General features: G+C 39.0%; 2 protein-coding genes across 11 annotated transcripts in view; one reads left to right on the forward strand and one right to left on the reverse strand.

Moving 5' to 3' along the window:
- SLC25A12 (solute carrier family 25 member 12) overlaps positions 1-21950 on the reverse strand; it is a 227991-nt gene that overhangs the window by 174412 nt on the left and 31629 nt on the right. The gene's annotated exons all lie outside the window — the stretch shown is intronic.
- HAT1 (histone acetyltransferase 1) overlaps positions 1-21950 on the forward strand; it is a 68033-nt gene that overhangs the window by 29168 nt on the left and 16915 nt on the right. For 2 of the 3 annotated variants that reach the window (XM_005573474.4, XM_074009457.1), the window contains 5 exons: positions 2200-2320; positions 13850-14029; positions 14299-14420; positions 14921-15025; positions 15353-15459. In XM_005573474.4, coding sequence (XP_005573531.1) covers positions 2200-2320; positions 13850-14029; positions 14299-14420; positions 14921-15025; positions 15353-15459 — 635 coding nt within the window. The remainder of the gene's footprint in view (positions 1-2199; positions 2321-13849; positions 14030-14298; positions 14421-14920; positions 15026-15352; positions 15460-21950) is intronic. The other variant, XM_045367262.2, reaches the window with a different exon arrangement.

Raw genomic sequence — 21950 nt, forward strand, 5'->3', positions numbered from 1 at the left:
AGACAGTCTGCCCACCTCAGCCTCCCAAAGTCCTAGGATTACAGGCGTGAGCCACTGCACCCAGCTATATTTAATGTGTGGCTTTTTGTTGTTGTTGTTTGCTTGTTTTGTTGAGATGGAGTCTCACTCCGTCGCCTAGGCTGGAATGCAGTGGTGCAATCTCAGCTCACTGTACCCTCCGCCTCCCAGGTTCAAGCGATTATCCTGCCTCAGCTTCTCGAGTAGATGGGACTACAGACATGTGCCATCACACCCAGCTAATTTTTGTATTTTCAGTAGAGACAGGGTTTCCCCCTGTTGGCCAGGCTGGTCTTGAACTCCTGACCTCAGGTGATTCACCTGCCTTGGCCTCCCAAAGTGCTGGGATTACAGGCATGAGCCACTGTGCCCAGCCTTAATGTGTGTTTTGTTTTGAGATGGAGTTTTGCTCTTGTTGCCCAGGCTGGAGTGCAGTGAATGGCGCAATCTCGGCTCACTGCAACCTGCACCTCCTGGGTTCAAGTGATGCTCCTGCCTCAGCCTCCTGAGTCACTAGGATTACAGGCGCCTGCCACCATGCCCAGCTAATTTTTGTTATTTTCAGTAGAGATGGGGTTTTGCCATGCTGGCCAGGCTGGTCTTGAACTCCTGACCTCAGGTGACCCACCTGCCTCGGCCTTCCAAAGTGCTGGGATTATAGGTGTGAGCCACTGCACCAGGCCCTTATTGTGTTTTTAAGTCAACAAATGTCTCTTCTTGCAACGAATTTCTTGTGAATTTTTCATTATTAATGTGCAGATTAGGCATTTTATGTGCTTTCACATATTAATAATTATATCTTATAATACATAAATTAATGCCAAAATTTCAGCCTTTTATATTTTAAACAGGTTTTACTTTATTATAAAAATAATATTTTCTCTTTGGAGTTCTATCTTTAAAGAGACATTGTTTTATTCTCTACGTTTTACTACTTTAAAAAATGTGTATAGTAATATCTTAGTGGATAAGATCTAGTTTTACAGATAGTGCTTCTTTTTAATTTTTTGAGACACAATCTTGCTCTGTTGCCCAGGCTGGAGTGCAGTGGTGCAATCTCAGCTCACGGCAATCTCCACCTCCTGGGTTCAATCTATTCTCTTGCCTCAGCCTCTTGAGTAGCTAGCTGGGATTACAGGCAACCACCACCACACTGGCGTTTTTTTGGTGTGTGTGCGTGTGTGTGTGTTTTTAGTAGAGATGTGGTTTCACCGTGTTGGCAGGCAGGTCTTGAACTCCTGACCTCAAGTGATACCCCCCCGCCTCAGCCTCCCAAAGTGCATGACACTGCTCCTTTCAAACACTTTTCTTTCACAATTCACTTTCTTAAAAAATCAGAATACAGCTTTATTGCGATATATACTGTGCAATTCATTTATTTAAAGTGTACAAATCAGTGGTTTTTAATGTATTCAGAGTTGTGCAAACACAGTCAATTTTGGAACATTGTCATTACTTCCATCAGAAACCCTAGAATTCATTAATAATCATTTTCCTTTACCCTGACCCCAGTCTTAGGCAGTCACTAATCTACTTTCTGTCTCTATAGATTTACCTATCCTGGATAATTTAGAGTTCACTTTTTAGAAGACTTTTAAGCTTGAAAAAGGAATATTAAGCATAAATGTGATGGCAGGGAGCAGGGGTGGAAAAATTAGCAGCAGTTCCATATCTGCCTGTTGAGTTCATAGAGCAGTTTACTTGTGGTCAGGTAGGTGCTATCGCTGCAGCTCTGGATTTTGGTGATTCAGTAAGCGGTAAGTTGGAGGGACTGGTCCAAGGCTTGGTAGCTGCTTGCTTAGCCAGCTCCTAGTTTAACACTACTTCTCTCATTTGAAATGCCTTCTAATACTGGTAATAGTAGCAGCAGCAGCAACAGTAGCAATAGTATTAAATGTCTGACATTTATTGAGTACTTATACAATGTGCCAGTTTTATAAGTAGTTTACATGTATTAACTTACTCATTTAACTCAAACAACATTCCTGACTTAGGCAACATTCCTGAGTTATTCTATTTTAGATGAAAACTGAAGCACATTTTATTGTATGATTTTTTTAAAAAATATATAGTTTAAAATCTTGAAACTGCCCATGAAGTTAAACTTGTTTATATGTAGGGTTAATACTTTTTAATGACTGCAGAAATTCATTCTCATTATTGCTATTTTTTCCATTTCAGTGAAACTGCTTTTGGTTACAAGGGTCTGAAGATCCTGTTATACTATATTGCTGGTAGCCTGTCAACAATGTTCCGTGTTGAATATGCATCTAAAGTTGATGAGAACTTTGACTGTGTAGAGGTAAGAACAGAAATGCTTTTTTAACTGTTTTCCAATTGAATTTATTTTAAAATAGGTTTTAGGCCAGGTGCGGTGGCTCACACCTGTAACCCTAGCACTTTTGGGGACTGAGGGGGGCAGATCTTTTGATCTCAGGAGTTCAGGACCAGCCTGGCCAACATAATGAGACCCCATTTCTCAAAAAAACCACAAAAATTAGTGGGGCGTGGTGGCATGTATCTGTAATCCCAGCTACTCAGGAGGCTGAGGTTGGAGGATGGCTTGAGCCCAGGAGGCAGAGGCTACAGTCGGCTGAGATCATGCCACTGCACTACCGCCTGGATGACAGAGCTAGACCCTGTCTCAAAAACAAAACAAACAAACAAACAAATAGGTTTTAAAAATTAAAGGTTTGGGCTGGGTGCAGTGGCTTGTTCCTGTAATCCCAATGCTTTTGGAGGCTGAAGTGGGAGGATCTCCAGCCCAGGAGTTGGAAACCAGCCTGGACAACCCAGTGAGACCCTCAGCTACTTGGGAGGCTAAGGTGGGAGGATTACTTGGGCCCAGGAGCTTGAGGCTGCCCGTGAGCCATGATGACACCACTGCACTCCAGCTTGGGCAACAGAACAATACCCCATCTCTAAAAAAAAAAAAAATTAAGGTTTGAGGGAGGAGAGAATCTGTTACGTGGTAGTTTTAAAATGACATTCTCAGGCTGGGTGCGGTGGCTTACACCTATAATCCCAGCACTTTGGGAGGCCAAGGTGGGCGGATCACCTGAGGTCAGGAGTTCGAGACCAGTCTGGCCAACATGGTGAAACCCCGTCTCTACTGAAATTACAAAAGTTAGTTGGGCTTGGTGGTACGCACTTGTAATCCCAGCTACTTGGGAGGCTAAGGCACGACAATTGCTTGAATCCAGGAGGCAGAGGTTGCAGTGAGTTGAGAATACACCACTGCACTGCAGCCTGGGTGACAGAGTGAAACTGTCTCAAAAAAAAATTAATTAAATAAAATCATATACTCAGTCTGTAGTTATGGAGGCATTTGCTGCCCTGTCATTACAGTTAACCCTGTGATCATGATCGTGTTCTGTTTCCTGCATGGACCTTCCCCATAAAAATTTTTGCCTTTGTGACCAGAGTTTTATTTTTTTTGCCAACTTTTGTTTTTTGTTGTGTTTATTTCCTATAAGTCAAAGATGGAGGAGGGAAATAGCTAAATTTTCCACTTTTACTTAGTGTAGAATCTATTGAAGTTTCTCTTGCTGCATTTCTAATCCCACACATTTTGCTAATATATTCCTTTATGAATGGAATACATGGATGCTCAAGCTGATCACATTATAAAACTATTTAAAGTGAGTGGATCTAAAGGGGATAAAGGTAAAGAGAGAGAGAAGGCTGGGCACGGTGGCTCACGCCTGTAATCCTATCACTTTGGGAGGCTGAGGTGGGCAGATCACCTGAGGTCAGGAGTTTGAGACCAACCTGGCCAACATGGCGAAACCCCGTCTCTACTGAAAATACAAAAATTAGCTGGGTGCAGTGGTGCATGCCGTAATCCCAGCTACTCCGGAGGCTAAGGTGGGAGAATTGCTTGAACCCAGGAGGTAGAGGATGCAGTGAGCTGACATTGCACCACTGCACTCCAGCCTGGTCAACAGAGTGAGACTCTGTCTCAAAAAAAAAAAAAGAAAGAAAGTGCCGCTTCTACTGAGGAGACTGAGGCAGGAGGATCCTTTGTGGCCAGTAAGTTGAGGCTACAGTAAGGTAAGTATGATCATGCCACTGCACTCCAACCTGGGTGACGGTGAGACCCTATCTCTTACAAAAAAAAAAAAAAAATGGCCAGGCCTGGTGGCACATCTGTAATCCCAGCACTTTGGGAGGCCAAGGCAGGTAGATCACCTGAGCTCAGGAGTTCAAGCCAGCCTGGGCAATATGGTGAAACTCCATCTCTACCAAAACACATACACACACAGATTTGCTGGGTGTGGTGGTATGTGCCTGTAGTTCTGGCTACTCTGGAGCCTGAGCTGGGAAGTTGGCTTAAGCACAGGAGGTGAAGTTTGCAGTGAGCTAAGATTGTACCACTGCACTCCAGCCTGAGTGACAGATGCAGACCCTGTCTCCAAAAAAAAAAAAAAAAAAAAAAGAAGTGCCTCTGGTTGGTGAGGGCTTAGAACAAAATGAGGAACATGTGTTTGGCAACTGGAGAAAAGGATATCCTTGTTCTATAGTGGCAGAAAGCCTAGCTGAGTTATGTCCTGCAATTATATGGAAAGGAGGACTTACTGTAAGCAGTGAACTTGGATGTTTAGCTGAGGAGGTTTTTATGCACAGTATTGGAGGTGTGGCCTGATTTCTGGCTGCTTAAAGTGAGGAAAGAGATAAATTGAGGGAAGAACTATTAAACAAAAAGGATACAGGAGTTGATGATTTGGGAAATTCTTAGCCTATCCAGATTTCAGAAGACACTAGTTAGCATATTCATTGTCAGGAAAGTGGGAAGTGTGTTCCGGAGAGAAAGCTGTGAGTGTGACAGGATAACCTTTTGCTAGTGCTGAAGGGATTAGGCATGTGACTCATGGGTCTCCTCAGTTGTCTCAGCAAAAAGCTGGGAATATAGATCTGGGGAACATCTGTGGAGGACCCTCTTGTCTAATGGTATGAACCCTCATGATGTACACAGGTGACTCAAGGGTTTTGAGAATTAAAACTTTATAGTGCAGCTTGGACTGACAGGACAAAAATGAAGGAAGGCTGTATGAACTCTCCAAATTCCACAGATAGGAAACAGGCTGATAAAACTGCTCAGTTGCAAGCATGTGCTACCTTTAAAGAAAACGGAAGAATGACTCTGAGGGCAAAGCTTTGGGTCCAGAGGGTGGAGCTGCAGGGCACAGTTTTTTTTTTTTTTTTTTTTTGAGACGGAGTCTCACTCTGTCGCCCAGGCTGGAGTGCAGTGGCCGGATCTCAGCTCATTGCAAGCTCTGCCTCCCGGGTTTACGCCATTCTCCTGCCTCAGCCTCCCGAGTAGCTGGACTACAGGCGCCCGCCACCTTGCCTGGCTAGTTTTTTGTATTTTTTAGTAGAGACGGGGTTTCACCGGGTTAGCCAGGATGGTCTCGATCTCCTGACCTCGTGATCCGCCCGTCTCGGCCTCCCAAAGTGCTGGGATTACAGGCTTGAGCCACCGCGCCCGGCCAGCACAGTTATTCTTAGGCCTTGAAACCTAATGGAATTTGCCATGCTGAATTTTGAAATTGCTTGATAGCAGTGGCTCCTTTTTTCCTTCCATTTTCTCTTCTGGAATGAGAGATTCTATAACTGTTGTCCTATGCCTATCCTACTATTGTCTTTTGGAAGTGATACTGTTTTCTAATTTCACAGGTTCATAGGTGGAGAGGAATTTTGCCCTACGATGTATCATAGCCAGAGTCTTACCTATAGCTGATTTAGATGATGAGATGTGTGACTTTTGAACTGATTATATCTAGATGAGATTTTGGACTTGAGTTGATATTATAATGGTTCAGACTTTTAGGAATGTCTGGATAGAATGAATGTATTTTGCATCTGGGATGGACATGAATCTTTGAGGGCCTTAAGAAAATTTTATTTTAGACTTGTTCTGTTTCAGAGCATTCCTTAAGGGCATTGAAACTTCATCAAGCGTTACTTCACAGAGGTGATTTTTTTAAAGATTAAATCCCATTTTGTCACTAAATCATATGTATAAAATTGAAAGTTAATTCTTATAGCAAAATCTCTTTCCTTTGCACTTATAAATCCAGCAAGTTTTAGTAAATTATATCTGATATACTGTTGGTAATACTGTGTTAGACACAAGTATGGAAAACGAAATATATTACTTCATACTGTATGTCATAACTTTCTTCTGCAGAAGTAGCAGTTCCTAATGAATTAACAATGAAACCAACTTTTTCAGGGCTTTAAACTGACTTTAACTGCTGACTTTACCTCTTTTGCCACCCCATACCCCATCTATATTTTTGGTTAAAACCTCCTCTCATTACTGGAACTGACTGACTTGGCCCTTTTTTATTATTTACATTTTGAGGGATTTGTTATATTGTAAAGGTTTTGCCCAAAGTCATACAACTAGTAAATAATCAGTATTGGACTAGGAGATGATTATTCAGTGTTAGTATGCATAATATATAATAATACCTTGATTAAAAGATGTTAGGAATATTTTTGACCTGTTCTAAGAGGATCCAGGCTCTTGTGCTTACTGCTTTTTCTTTCTCTCTCCCTTTTTTTTTTTTTTTTTAATTTTAAGTTCTGGGATACATGTGCAGAACATGCAGGTTTGTTACATAGGTATCTTTCTCCTTTTTACCATGTGTTTTTTTTCCCCTCATTAAAAAAATTTTTTTAAAAAATTTTTTGTAGAGGTGGGGTCTTGCTATACTGCCCAGACTGGCCTCAAACTCCTGGCCTCAAGCAATCTTCCCACCTTGGCCTTACAAAATGCTTGGGATTACAGGCTTAAGCCGCCGTACCCAGCCTTCTCCTGTGTTTTATGCCATGCACTGCCAGTTTACTGCTATCATTGTAAGGGGCTTCACACTAGCAGACCCCTTATGGTTAAAAGTACCATGTTGGTGAGCTTGATGGAATCTGATTACTTCATACTATATGTCATAACTTTCTTCTGCAGAAGTAGCAGTTCCTAAAATATTAACAATGCAACCAACTTTTTCAGGACTTTAACTTCTGACTTTACCTCTTTTGCCAACCCTGTGCCCCATCTATAACACAAATTATGCATAGCATGAAAAAGATCTGAAATAAGTTTCATGTAATACAAATTGTGCATAGCATGAAAAAGATCTGAAGTAGTTTCATATTCATTCAACTTTAGTACTAGAAATATTTTGAGTACTACTTGTTTTTTGTGTGTGTGTTTTTCTCCACTTCCCAGCCATGTTTGAGATGACTGAGCTTGCCAGATAAATAGTATGTCACTACATTTAATATTTGTTTTAATATAGTTTGTGTCCCAGGACAGCTTTTGAAATTGTGCAGATACAGAAGTGATTCTGAGTAATACTGTAGTGGTTTGATGTTTGAAAAGATTTAATCTGCCGGGCGCGGTGGCTCAAGCCTGTAATCCCAGCACTTTGGGAGGCCGAGACGGGCGGATCACGAGGTCGGGAGATCGAGACCATCCTGGCTAACATGGTGAAATCCCGTCTCTACTAAAAAATACAAAAAACTAGCCGGGCGAGGTGGCGGGCGCCTGTAGTCCCAGCTACTGGGGAGGCTGAGGCAGGAGAATGGCGGGAACCCAGGAGGCGGAGCTTGCAGTGAGCTGAGATCCGGCCACTGCACTCCAGCCTGGGCGGCAGAGCGAGACTCCGTCTCAAAAAAAAAAGAAAAGATTTAATCTTAGATGAACTAGCATTTAACACATTTATTAAAATAGAGTTTTTTCATAATCAAATATATAGATTGCTAAATTCTCCAGACCCAAGCCCAGCTAGATATTCTTATTAAAAATGCAGGTGATATTTTTCCTTGTGTGTAAATCCACTGTTGGAGGGTTTTTGTTTTTTACAGTTGCAGCTGATAGCACTGAATTGATTTCTTCCAAAGGAACTATTGACTTAGTTATAGATAAATCTTTTAAATACTTCATGCAGTGAAAATAGCTGTGTATTTGCATTGACATCTAATTGTTCCATTCTTGAAAATTAGGTTTTTCCATTTAGAAATACTGTGTTAGGAGTAAGGAATCAATATTTTATAATGTCTTTTTGTAGAGTTACTTATTTGCTTTGTGGTCAAAGATCACTTATATTGAGTATTCAAACAAAGACTTTTTTCCCCTTATTAAAAACGATTGGGTAGGGGATACGTGGGTCATGGGCTTGCGTCTTCTATCTCAGTTTGCAGTGAGTGTTCATTCCATAGTGCCTTCTGTTCTTGATGCCAGCGATACAGTGGCAGACAAAGTCATGGAGCTTACGTTCTAGCCAAGAGAAACAGTCAGTAAACAAAATAGTAAATACACAAATTCAGGTAGTATTATGAGGATGCATTTTGCTCATTTCTGAATAATGAAGGAGGAACCAGCCATGTTATAAGCTGAGGGTAAAACTTACTAAGCAAAGGGACTAGCAGGTACAAAGGCTCTAAAAAATATAGCATTTTTGCTAAAAAATATAGATTAACAGGGTTAAATCATGGTGATGGAGAGAGGGGTAGGAGATGGTTGAAGGGGATGCAAAGCTAGATCTGTAGGATCTTCTGTGATAGGTGTTTGCAAGAAATAAGAGTAGTTGGTGTTCTTCAGAGGCATTCTTCAGTAGGTGGAGGTCATAAACGATGTGATTTATATTTTTAAAATATGATTCTAGCTGCCGTGCAGAGAACACACTGTATGGGGCAAAAGTGAAAGAAGAGAGACTGGAATATTGCAGTGTTAGAGGTGACACTGGACTTAGTTGTCAGAGTAAGGAACATTTTGGAGGTTTGCTGTTGAATTAGATGTGACAGATGAGGAAAAGAAACAAGGAGAACCCCATTGCCCAAGCAACGGGGGTTCAATTATGGTACTGTTAACTGAGAAGACAATAGAAGAAATAGGTTTAAGTGGAAAATATCAAAAATTTTATTTTGGATGTTAGGTTTGAGACTATATATTAGGGCTTTGCAGATCATACTACATAGGTGGTCAGCAGCCATAACATCTGCTTAGAAGTTATGTATTAGGATTATGTCATTACATTAATTTTTAATCATCCATTCTTTTTCTTTTCCAAGCTGAATGCTCTAGTTGCACCTAAAATTCTTTAGTCACAATTAAGATGCCTATAAAATCTCTACTAGCCATCATCTTTAAAGGAAACAGTTCTGAATTTTACAATACAATAAACTTGATTATTCAGACACTGATGATTTTTTCGTCTGGTTGTCCTTGACCTTTGCTTTTATTAACACCTCCTGTTCTGTGCTTGTAGTGCCAGCTACTCTGTAGGCTTACTCAGGAGGATCATTTGAGGCCAGGAATTTGAGACCAGCCTTGGTAACATAATAAGACCCTGCCTCTTAAAAAAAAAAAAAAAAAGGGGGGGCTGAGCATGGTGGCTCAAGCTTGTAATCCCAGCGCTTTGGGAGGCCAAGGTTGGCGGATCACTTGAGGTCAGGAGTTTGACAACATGGTGAAACCCTGTCTCTACTAAAAATGCAAAAATTAGCCAGGTGTTGTGGTACATGCTTGTGATCCTAGCTACTTGGGAGGCTGAGGCAGGAGAATCACTTGAACTCGGGAGGTGGAGGTTGCAGTGAGCCGAGATCATGCCACTGTACTCCAGCTTGGGCAACACAGCAACACTCCGTCTCAAAAAAAAAAAAGCTGGGCATGATGGCATGCTCCTGTAGTGCTAGCTACTTGGAAGGCTGAGGCAGAAGGATCTCTTGAGCCCAGGAGGTCAAGGCTGCGGTAAGCTATGGTTACACTACTGCATTCCAGCCTAGGTGACAGAGCAAGACTCTTGTCTTAAAAACAAAAACCTCCTGCCTTCTCTTGGGTGTAATTTCATTGCCTTTTAGTGAAGTGGTACGTAACTAAGATTGTTGTCTTCCTAATTGCTAGCATTTCTGGGAACGGTTTGATACAGGAAGTTGAAATAGGTGGATAAAGTTTGTATTAACTGTGAATTTCAGTTATTTTATCCTGGTGTCCCACTAATTGGATTGAATTTGAGAGTAGATAAGAGCAGATTTAAAAAATTTTATGGAGTGTTTAACCTCTTTCTAGGAAAATCCTACATACTTCCAGAAATTTCATCTTGAGGAAATGAAAATATTTTTGGTAGACTAGTAAAATTTCAAATTGTGACAGTGTTCTTGATAAGTAATACTTTTTATGAAATATCATAAAGAGCTTTAAAAGTATATATTGACAAGTTTATCTTGTTTAGTTCAAGTAGCAAAATACTAATGCAGTGTAAATAAACATAATATGACCTTTGTTTTTCCATTAGTGAAAAAGTTCACACTTTTAATTTCTCAACAATACATTCTGTAGTTAAAGCTTAAATATTATCAGAGAACGTGAGATTGAGAAAATTAAGTAGATATAGAATCTCTTTTGCTTGTTTTTATAGCATATTTTAGGTAGTCTTAGAATATAGTTAAGTCTATGTACCACTTTAGCCAAGTAAAGAACAGCATGTTACCACCTACTTAACGTGTCTTTAATTGCAATCTCAAAAATAACTAGACAAATTTAGACAAATGGTGTTGCTTAAGATAAGACATTAGAAAGGTTATTGGGTTTTCAAATGTGTATAAATACAAATATAAACATTTATTTTAAAAAATAGATTACTAATTATCAGGCATATCGCTTTATTCAATAATGAGGAAATGCAAAAATTGCTCCATATGAACATGTTCATGTGTAACAAAGTACAGAACATTGGAACTTGAAATGACCATAGTTAAAGTGTATACGATCTAAAAATATTTCATCATGACCCACCTACCAGAATATCTAACTAGAATACTTTTGCACTTTCCTTTTTAAAAAGAAATTGCCAAGTGTTAGGAAACCATTTGTAAGAGATGTCTTTGTTAATTAAACATATCTGGTTGTGTTCTGGTTTCTTTTTTCGAGATGGAGTCTCATCCTGTCACCCAGGCTAGAGTGCAGTGGCACAATCTTGGCTCTCTGCAACCTCCGCCTCCCAGGTTCAAGCGATTATCCTGCCTCAGCCTCCGGAGTAGCTGGGATTACAGGCGCGCGCTACCACGCCCAGCTACTTTTGTATTTTTATTAGAGACAGGGTTTCACCATGTTGGCCAGGCTGGTCTCAAACTCCTGACTTCAGGTGATGCACCTGTTTTGGCCTCCCAAAGTGCTGGGATTATAGGTGTGAGCCACCATGCCCAGCCTGGTTTCTTTTTAAAAATTTTTTTGAAATTCTAGTTCCCTGGTCTGTCTAGTCAGCTGAATTTCTTACCCTTTCTATATTTCTATGTAATTTTAGTTGAAGTTTAGAATAATGTTCTGGAAGACAGGGAATTTTTCAGTGATCTTCAGAAATAGATTCTAAACTTTTAGCCACAAACACTGTAATTAAAAAGTTTCTGTTGATTTTTAACTCTATTCAATTAACAATGATTACATGAGGTTTTGCTCTTGTGCTGATTTTATTATCTGATCAGTAATCCAATCTGAAAAACAAATATTTTAAACTGAACTAAATTATGTATTTGAGAAAAGAGTACAGATCTCTAAGACGGTAGTCAGGATTTTTTTTCTTAAAACAGAATCCATTTAATAGAGAAATGCAGACATTTTCCCTTTAGTGAAGCAAAGTTCTAAATTCTAGATTGAAGAACTGTTTGGTTTTCAGTTGTATATTTTATGTAAGTATATCAGATGCATGTTTATATACATAACTATAAATATATATTTATATAAATAAAGATTCCTTGCTTTAAAATTGCCCTTTCCCCTGTAAAAATTCTTAATGTGTAAACTTATGCAAAGCAAAATATTTTATTTGAAGATATTTATTACAGTAAATAAGCATCCTTTGAAGTCTTTGTTGGGCTCAAACCTTCGGGTTGCTCTGCCCACCACCAAAAGTGCTACTTGAAACTTAGAGTTTCTGAGAAATCTTTGAAGTAGATTTGATGCAAGATATGTAAAATGATTTGTAATGCCTTCTTGAGAAGACAGGACATAAGGAAAGTTTTTAAAAGTTAAAATTATACATGCTATGAAAGTCTTAAAGTGATTTTTAAACTGATAGATTATAAATCTCTTTTTAAAAGTAGTTTTCCTTGACTTTTTAAAAACCTTAACTAACATTATGCTATACTGTTTTACTCATCACTACTTTGGATTTTAATTGCTACACAGCATACCTATTACAGCTATCCCTCATTATGACAGTTTCCTTGATAGTGGTTGAAATTGTACTGATTCTATAAAATATGCTTAAGATGGCCTCTTCACGTTAGCAATTGCAAGGAAAAATATTTATCAAATAGTACTTTAAAAATAAACAAAAACGGTCCTATGAAATGCAGTTTATTTGATCTCGAGTGTGAATGAGTTGTAAGGACTGATGTACATATTAGAAATAAACTGTTGGGCAAAATGCTGAAGAGCTATATTTTCAATAATAGGTCTTTTTTTATAGCTATAAACAAATTATATATAAATGTTGGTGGTACCAGAGCATTGAAAATAAAACTTGTTTGTGATAAACGTCATCCCTGGTTCTCTATCCTAAAATGTAACTGAATCATAATAAAGTGCTATTCATCTGCAGGTGCATTGCCTCTACTTAGTTAAAAGATGGTTGAAAGGACAGGAATTAGTAGCATGTTGTATTAGCCTTTTGTAGTGTATTTTGTCCTAAGCATCTTAATTTCCCTGTTTTGAATGCTAAGTAGCAAGGGTCTTGGTTTAGAACTAATACCCATCATGCATGTAAACGGTATGAAAGAGCTGCTTAGTAAGTTAACACAAAGTGTTCTTGTGTCAGTCCTTGTGGAAATAGATACAATACAAACATTACAGCTGAACTCACGGCAAACTCCATTAAGTAAAAACCTGGCCTCATTGTTCAGGAAAAAGTTTGAATAGAATACAAGCTCATTTTGTTGAATGTAATGTCAGGCTTTTAGGGACTGTATTGAGGGATAAGGTTTTGTTAAGTTGAGACCAATTCATTAAGTTTTATTGCCTGGTGAGAAGCAGCAATACTTTATTGTAAGACTTCATCAAATATTCATGGTTAAAGAGAAGTAGTAAATGTATTCAATCAAGTGGTCTTTTGGGATTTTGAAAAGGATTATGAAGTCTGCTCAGCTGATAACATTGATAGAGGTTGTTTAACAAGGGTAATTTTAATCTCCAAGTTTAGTTTTGTTGTCCAGTCTTGTCTCTTTTTTACTGTCACAAATCCAGGTCTCTAAGAATTGTGTCACATTCTAAGGATGAAAGAATGATATATCCATTCATATAATTTATGTTATTTCCTAAATAGGTATATTTTAAAATTATCATCTTAGTTTGAGTTTGGCATATGAGGGAATTGTGACCCATCTAGTTGTGAGATTGCTATTCATTTGGTCTGACTCTAGCCTCATCTCACTACCTCTGGTGATCTTTTCATGTCTTGGATAATATGATTTCTTTGACACATATAAAATAATAAGCAGCCTTTTGCCTTGGCCAGTTCAGACTGTCATGAAGGGGTATAGTCAGCATTTTCTACATAACAGAAACGTCCATAGCATTGCCCTTATTATTGTACTTGGTATCAGATTACCTGCCTTCTCTTATTTACTTTTATGTTATGCTTATCTCAGTTTTGTGTGATGTAGTTTGTGCACAGGAAGCTCATCCTTTTCCAGTTCACTGTGTGTTTACTTCTTTAGTTTTCAACCAAAATTTTATAATTTGTGTTGGTTTTGTCAGTTTTAAAGAAAGTAACCATATTCAACTTAAAGTTGAATTTGTTATTGATTTTTTATATCCTTTATTTTTTAGGCAGATGATGTTGAGGGCAAAATTAGACAAATCATTCCACCTGGATTTTGCACAAACACAAATGATTTCCTTTCTTTACTGGAAAAAGAAGTTGATTTCAAGCCATTCGGAACCTTACTTCATACCTACTCAGTTCTCAGTCCAACAGGAGGAGAAAACTTTACCTTTCAGATATATAAGGTAAAGATAAATCTAAATATTTATTGAGTAAAGTTCTTTTTGCCTGAAACCTGTATGTAGTTTTGTTGTCAGTGATTTATTCTAACTGCAGTAAACAAGTTTTAATCAGCATTATAAACAAAGATCTATTTTGTGTGTATGTCTGTGTCTGTGTCCACATCTTAATCTGAGACTTCTAAACATTTTCCCACAGGATAATTTTGTGTTCTGCAGACTTTCACTTACCTTTGTGATGAGTTTCACCTGACTTTTCCTGGCTTTTTCCCTAGGCCGACATGACATGTAGAGGCTTTCGAGAGTATCATGAAAGGCTTCAGACCTTTTTGATGTGGTTTATTGAAACTGCTAGCTTTATTGACGTGGATGATGAAAGATGGCACTACTTTCTAGTGTAAGTACAGTTCTAAAGCAACAGTAGACCTTATTACCTCCACAAAGCCAGCATTTTAATTGTGGCAGCCCAATTATTGGGACAGTATAATGATATTTTTCCCAGGAAAGAAAAACTATTGTTTATGAGGCTTGAGTTTTCCTTCATTATGCTTTGGGAGACCTTGAGAATAGAGCTGAATTAAATGCTGTTGTCCGTTAGGGCCCTGAATGTAGGCTTAAACAGTAAAATGAGCTTTGCCTGTGTTTTCTTTTACTTGCCACCTATTCATCTTTATAATAGGCAAGTGCACTGAAGTGATGTAAAGAGGTCTGATTTATCCAAGTTGCTGCACAGCAATTAAGTGAATTGTACATTCAGAACATAGCAGGTGTACCCATTGGGCCCTCACAGAGTAGCTTGCTGACACTGAAAATTCAGTCAGAGAATGGAAAAGAAAATGGACACTGCATGGGAGCGCGACTGTAATTGACCTGCTTGGCTTTCTGTTTTATCTGCAGATTTGAGAAGTATAATAAGGATGGAGCTACGCTCTTTGCGACCGTAGGCTACATGACAGTCTATAATTACTATGTGTACCCAGACAAAACCCGGCCACGTGTAAGGTAATTGGCAGTATAACACGTGCCTTGTCTTTTATTTCAGCAGAAGGAACTGCTGAAGTTTCCAATACTTGTTATAATAGTGTTGATTTGTTTAAAAAAAAATCACTATTATTCATGGACTATGTACTGATTTATTTCATTGTTCCCTTTGAAACAGTGTAGAAGATTAAACTAATTTTGAGTATCCTGATAATTTTTGGGTATCTCAAAGGTGGATTGAAAAAAGATCACACAAACTTTAAAGTGTTTGTAATACTATAGTGATTTGCAAGTTTTAAACTGGTCATGTTATGATATTTTAATTTTAAAATAATTTCTTTACTGTAGTCAGATGCTGATTTTGACTCCATTTCAAGGTCAAGGCCATGGTGCTCAGCTTCTTGAAACAGTTCATAGATACTACACTGAATTTCCTACAGTTCTTGATATTACAGGTATGTAAAATTTGATTTGTTACTGAAAGAGCCTTTCTAAAAAATGTCTCCTTACTGATTGATTGTATTTTTGTCAGAAATAACTATTTTAAACAACAACATTTTCCTAGGGTGCTTAAGCCATCTAAAGATGGCTTAAGTTTATGTTTTAAATCATAAGGCTTTGTGGGGATTGGATTACATCCCTAACTGTGAAGTGCTTAATGGAACAAATTGAAGATAATGAGCGGAATATATATGGGGAAATCTTGGTCAGGCATAAATATGTTGAAAGTATGGTATAACTTATTTGTTCACTTTATTTGGCAAACAGTTGCATTATTTAGAGGCAGCCTGCGCTTTAATTTACATGTAGGGTCAGAATATTCTAAACTTTACTGAGAAAAAAAGTCAAGGTAAATACTTCTTAAATAGAATACACATTTCCTAAAGTGTGTGTTTTGTATTCCTAAAATACATGCCTTCACAACAGTAGTAGATAAGGTGAAATGTAGGCCTATTTGTTTTGGAAATGTCTTTCAGTATGGATTAGCCATAGAAGTAGTAGTATGAATAGAATGCTTAGGAGAAGGAAAGACAACTTACTCGACTTGACTCTTTAAAAGGAGAAGGCATTATTAGATGGAGTTTCAGATGATAGTATGTTAAAGTGTGAGCCACCAAAAAACAAAGTGGCCCAAGAAATATTTATGTTATTTTCTGACTTTCACATTTGTTCATAAAATTGCTGATGAAACTGAAAGTTGCCTTTTTCTTTTCATGAAAAATATTTTACCAGATGGTTACATACAAATTGGTATTAAAATGTATTAATCTTACAAGTTTGAATTGGGATACATCTTTGTTACAAACTATAATATTTAACATGCACTAAAATATTAACATGTTAAAAAATGCTATTTGGGAATTTTGTTTAAAGATACCACCTCCCACCCCCCCACCCCACCAAAAAAAAACCAAACAAACAAAAAAAAAAAACTGGATGTGAGACTGGCAACCACATAAATAAGCTGGTAAGCAGATTGTTTCATCCTTTTTTATATAGACTAGTAATCTAAGGTAAATAAAACTGAGGTTGCTTCAGAACAGTGAACTGATCTGTAGAATAATAAACTGGAGGGAAAGCATGTTGTTTTTAAAAGGGAGTTCCACATTTACAGAGGTGCATTATCTTTTCATCTGACTTTCCTGCTACTGTTAAATGGGTTGGAAACTCAGGAGATAAAGTAGTAGTTACTAAACTTCATTTATAACAAAAGTTATAAATTGTTTAAGCAACAACTTCACTAGCTCAATGACTTATAAAATTGTAGAAACATAATACAGACTATGTCACTTCTTTTAGTTGGGCAGAAAATTGTTTAGCTTCTATTGTAGAGCTTAGACTTGCTGCTACATGAAGGGACATTTTTGGTGATTTTAATGTGGAGTTCACATAAGTAGTCTTTGTCTACTCTAGTGGGTAATGTGCCAGCAAGGGGTTGTTTCTCTGAAGCCTCTTAACCACTTTCTTCTGTCTACTCCAACCAATAAAGTCCTTGATACTTAGCACCAATTAGCAGATAAAGAATTTTATTTCTTAAATCTCAGTGAAGAGTCATCAATAATGGTAGCCTTTATTCATTGGTGTTATTCATTAGAAACTGAAGTCTCTAAAAAGAAAAGACTAAACATGCTAAAGGACTTCTGAATTTGACAACTGGGTATTGGTGTTTATTTTCAGCATTAACATTTCTCAGCATTTAAAAATACTAAAAATGCCTTATCAGCTGTTCTCATTAAGATACTTATTTCTCCTAGATTTCCATACCCAGTCCTTAAAAAACAAAAGAAACTGCAGATTTTTCTACTCTTCTGTAATTTAGTTGTTTCTCCATTATTGTGTGTGTTTTTTTAGCTTTGTGGTTCTTTTGCAGGCTCTGGACCTCCATTTGCAATCCAGAATATTCTTTATATTGAGATGGCCTTTTGCTTACTTGACACATAGCCAGATCTAATAATAATTGAAACTTCCTGTAGATGGCCTAAGTTATATCTTACTTCCGATGGATGGGTGTTTGTGGTATAATTGCCACCCATTTTCATTTTTTTGCACTCAATTTTAAGGTAAAATACCGGCAGACAATTCCTTATATGCCATCTGCCTTTTGAAGATGTCATTCTCTTAAGATGTACAGCATTTGAATATATCTCAGTTGTTTAACTTTATAAATAGAATCAATGATCTGTTTCCTCTGGCCTTCTGAAAGGAGTTGCATCTGGCAATAGAAATTGATTCTGGGCTGGAATACATATCAGTATTATTACCTGTCAGTAGTACATTAAAACCTAATTATATTTGTCCTTTAAATGTCCTTTATTGTTCTGGGATGTGCCATATAGCTTTTTAGAATATTATGTGAATTGTTTATAGTTAGGTGATTGTGCTGTTATCTCATTTCTCTGCTTTAGAATATGATTTTTTTTTATCACTAATATAGTGCGTTAATATGGAGAAGCTTTTAAAAAATGATTGCTAGATGATGTATTAAATTTGGAAAAAACTCAGTTTTTGATTCTGCATATCACTGTAGATTTAAATTCAAGAAAATTTTATCTTTAAATATGTTGCTTATCTTTGTAGCATAGAAACAAAGGAATTGAAGGATGTCACAAATTATTGGGTGTCATCATTTTAAGTTCATTTCAGACCGACACTTTCAAAGGGCTTAAAGATTGAGTGGTGACTTGGTTCCTTATATTAAACTGCAAACAAAGTATTATCAGTCTATAACGGCTTATTTAAAATTGGAAATTTTTTGCATGGTTTTTTGACTTACGTGAAAATTTCAGGTAAAAATGTGGCCTGAGTACTTCAGTTTTTCTCAACTGTAACTCATTTTCCTATGATACTTATTTCCTAAACTTTTCTGAGGGTATAGAAGTTACTTAAAATTTCACTCAGCTGGGTACAGTGGCTCATGACTGTAATCCCAGAAGTTTGGGAGGCTGAGCTGGAGGGTTGCTTGAGCTCAGGGGTTCAAGACCAGCCTGGGCAACATAGGGAGATTCCCGTCTCTATAAAAAAATTTTTTTTATTAGCTGGATATGATGGCACACACCTATATGGTCCCAGCCAGCCACCTGGGGGACTGAGATGAGAGGATCGTTAGAGCCCAGGAGGTCAAGGCTGCAGTGAGCTGTGATTGCACCATTGCACTCCAGCTGGGGGGACAGAGCGAGACCCTTTCTTAAAAAATACTCACTTTGGGAGGCTGAGGCAGGCGGATCACGAGGTCAAGACATTGAGACCATCCTGGCTAGCATGGTGAAACCCCGTCTCTACTAAAAGTACGAAAAATTAGCTGGGCGTGGTGGCATGAGCTTGTAGTCCTAGCTACTCAGGAGGCTGAGGCAGGAGAATCACTTGAACCTGTGAGCCGAGATCCCGCCACTGCATCCCGCCCTGGTGACAGAGTGAGACTGCCTCAAAAACACACACACACACACACACACACACAGCCATACACACATACACTAAATGTTACTTTAAATCAATATTAGCAATGCAGTTATTTTTCTTTTTTTCTGTGTGTTTTTGAGATGGAGTCTCCCTCTGTCCCCCAGGCTGGAGTGCAGTGGCACGATCTCGGTTCACTGCAACCTTCGCCTCCTGGGTTCAAGCCCTCCTGCCTCAGCCTCCCAAGTAGCTGGGACTACAGGCGCCCGCCATCACGCCCGGCTAATTTTTGTATTTTTAGTAGAGATGGGGTTTCACCATATTGGCCAGGCTGGTCTTGAACCCCTGACCTCATGACCCGCCGGCCTCAGCCTCCCAGAGTGCTGGGATTATAGGCGTGAGCCACCACCCCTGGCTGCGATGCAGTTGTTTTTCTAAACCAATTTAGAAAGAAGACGACTTGGAAAAACTGACATTGGATAAGCTTGTACCTCATCTATTATAATTTTAAAAATGTGGCTGGGCACGGAGGCTCACATCTGTAATCCCAGCACTTTGGGAGGCCAAGGTAGGCAGATCACAAGGTCAGGAGATCGAGACCATCTTGGCTAATATGGTGAAACCCCATCTCTACTAAAAATAAAAAATTAGCCGGGCGTGATGGCAGGCGCCTGTAGTCCCAGCTACTCAGGAGGCTGAGGCAGGAGAATGGCGTGAACCCGGGAGGTGGAGCTTGCAGTGAACTGAGATCGCGCCACTGCACTCCAGCCTGGGCAACAGAGCAAGACTCCATCTCAAAAACAAACAAACAAATGTTTTACAAGAGATACTTGCTTAAGCGTTTGTCTTTAGTAGAGTTTTTAATTAAAACAACTTTATTGAGGTATAATTTCCAGACCATAAAATTCACCCATTTTAAGTGTACAGTTCAGTGGTTTTTAGTAAATCTGCCTGTTTTAGAACATTTCCATCACTGAAAAGATCCCTCATATCCATTTGTAGTCAGTTTCCATCCCTACACCCAACCTCCATTGAGGTCCTTGGTCCATTTTGAATAAATTGTTGTGTATGATGTGAGGTAAGCATCTCAGTTCATCTTCTTACATGTGGATATGCAGCTGTCTTGGCACCATTTGTTGAACAGAGTGTCTTTCCTCATTGAATTGCCTTGGTATTTTCTTGAAAATCAGTTGACCATAAATGTGAAGGTTTATTCCCAGACTCTAATGATCTATACTTCTACCCTTATGCCACTACCAAACCGCCGTGATTAGGTTGATATAGCTTTATATATAAATATATATTTATATATATATATATTTTTAAACGATAATGTCAAGTTTAACCTGCCAAATATATGAGTTGAATCTGTGGAAGATGTTTTGCCTGTGTATTGCAAGGTAAACAGAAGTTTCTTGAAATGCTCAATGGCATAGGGTTAAAAATGGGTCCTAGCCCTGGCCAGGCAGGTGGGAATGGGACAAGGAAGGGTAGAGATAGAGGCCTCAGAGCGGACTGGCTGGGCTTGGGCCATAACCCTCAAGGACACAGGAGTACAGGGTCCCAAAGGGCAGCCCTTTTCTGAGTGAGCACCCAAGCAGCACACACTGGGACTGCATATTGCAAATACATCAGTGCTCGACCCCTGGCACAACCACCCCCTACTGTATAATCTACCTGACAAAATCCTGCCTTTTAAGGCACCCCTCCCAGGACCCCCACCAGGATCCTGAACTCTAAAAACAGTTTTTAAGAAAACATCCAAACGGTTACATATGAAATGCTGTCTGCATCTTTCTGGGGTTTTTCTTTTGTTTTTTGGGGGGAGGTAGGGGTAGTGTTTGAGACAGTGTGTTGCTGTCACCCAGGCTGGAGTGCAGTGGAGTGATAGCTCACTGCACCTTGAACTCCTGGGCTTAAGCAAAGCTCCTGCCTCAGCCTCCCAAGTAGCTGGAACTACAGGCACATGCCACTATACCTGGCTAATTTTTAAAGCATTTTCTGTAGAGATGGGGTCTCACTATGTAGCCCAGGCTGGTCTTGAACTCCAGGGCTCCAGCTGTCCTGCCTCGGCCTCCCAAAGCAAGGGATTACAGGTGTAAGCAACTGCACCTTGCCTGGCACACACAAAGTTATAGCAGGTGCCCTTCCCCAACCCCCACAGACAGCAGGCTGTGGGGTCTCCTAGCTGTAAAGGGCTGCTGCAGTGGTGACAACACAGAGTGGGCAAGGCACAGCAGAGGTTTTGGCAGCATGGCCCAGTTCCTGGTATCTCCTCCTATATAGTCCATGCTTACTTCTTCAGGGAGAGTGACTGCATTCACTTTCCTGACAAAGATGAATCATCTTTTGCTTTCCTGTCTTTCTTCCTCTTGGCTTTCTCCTGCTATTTCCAGATAATCACCTGCTCTGTCTTCCAAGCTAAATGCAATTTCATGTAATGCTCTTTTGCTTTCTCTTAATGTCTGCTTTTCTTGAAATCTCCTTTGGCCTGCCCAGATTCAGTTGTGTGACCTTTCTGGTTATCTGTGGCACCCAATTGGGGTTCTTCATGTCAATGAGCTGTTCTATGCCTTTGTACTTTTGTTGGCAGTCAGTCATCTTCATTCTCAGGCAATCTCTTGCCTGATGCTAGAGATTTCTTCTTTTTGGGGTTACTTGCAGCTTCCATTCTCCACTCTCTTCTTGTGTCTTCTCTGGCCTTTTGCTTTTCAACTTGGAGGTGTACATTGATCTGCTTGGGGAATTATGTACTGCCTTGCTTAGCCTTTGTGGCCTCCCTTTCTCCTTCCTTTAGGCACAGAGGCTCTGGCAAAGCAGCACCTCAACCATATATGAGTCTTGAAATCAGAAGTGAAAGTCCTCCAACTTTGTTCTTTTTCAAAATTATTTTGTTTATACAACGTCCCTTGTATTTCCATAAAAATTTTAGCATAAGCTCGCCAATTTCTGCAAAAAAAAAAAAAAAAAAAAAAAAAATCTCTTGAGTCTTGATAGGGATTGAGGGATTACATTGAATCTGTTATTTATTTGAAGAAAATTCCCATCTTAA

Source organism: Macaca fascicularis, chromosome 12, assembly GCF_037993035.2.
Source record: "Macaca fascicularis isolate 582-1 chromosome 12, T2T-MFA8v1.1".
In the NCBI taxonomy this organism is placed as follows: Eukaryota; Metazoa; Chordata; class Mammalia; order Primates; family Cercopithecidae; genus Macaca; species Macaca fascicularis.